At 39.3% G+C, this 664-nt stretch overlaps 1 protein-coding gene across 1 annotated transcript in view; it reads left to right on the top strand.

The window, feature by feature from the left end:
* Positions 1–664, top strand: part of LOC119587665 (exportin-6-like) — a gene marked incomplete at its 5' end in the record, with an annotated part of 6,974 nt that overhangs the window by 1,529 nt on the left and 4,781 nt on the right. Inside the window, 2 exon segments of the mRNA XM_037936346.1 lie at positions 175–334; positions 529–654. Of these exon segments, the coding sequence (XP_037792274.1) occupies positions 175–334; positions 529–654 (286 nt within the window).

Below are 664 nucleotides of genomic sequence, written 5' to 3'. Positions count from 1 at the left end.
TTAATTGGATGCAGTATTTGAAACCAAAAAAAGCAGGCGTCCCATTAACTAATAAATGTTTTTTTTAGATTCTATAATTGAAGCCTTTTTTTTTTTTGTAATGAGAACCATTCTTATCTTATTCCTACTTGTTATCATAGAGTATGCCTTTATTCCCTTTTCTTTCCATCGCAGTTAGCCAGAAGTCCAGACACAGTCATTTTGTGTATTGTGTTTCTCCAAACTATCAGTGAGGAATTAGCATGCCCCAGGGAAGAGCTGTCATATTCTCGGAGAACGGAACTGCGGCGGTTATTATCTCAGCAAGTCCCAACTATGCTTAGTCTTCTCTCTAGTAAGAACAGTATTTATTGTATACTGTCGAAAATGTTGAAAAGTGTGCTTATATTTGTTTGTGTGGTCATGAGTTGAGTTTTCTGATAGGATGTGTGTATCTGTACATATCTGTGTGCATATGTGTGTAAGCATATTTCATTTAATGCTTCATTCCCATTTATGACATTTATTTATCATTAATTCTGTCTGCAGGTTTATTAGAAGGTGTGGTAGACAAACACAAAAATGCCGTGACAGCAACCCCTCCTCCCTCCCCAACACACTCCCACAGCCATTCCCCAAGCCGCTCTGGCCTCTCGTCCTCTCCGATTCAGACAGGTGTGTGGCC

This window comes from Penaeus monodon, chromosome 23, assembly GCF_015228065.2.
Source record: "Penaeus monodon isolate SGIC_2016 chromosome 23, NSTDA_Pmon_1, whole genome shotgun sequence".
Taxonomy (NCBI): domain Eukaryota; kingdom Metazoa; phylum Arthropoda; class Malacostraca; order Decapoda; family Penaeidae; genus Penaeus; species Penaeus monodon.
Note: the sequence above shows the minus strand (reverse complement) of the source record. Positions and strands in the feature narration are given on the sequence as shown.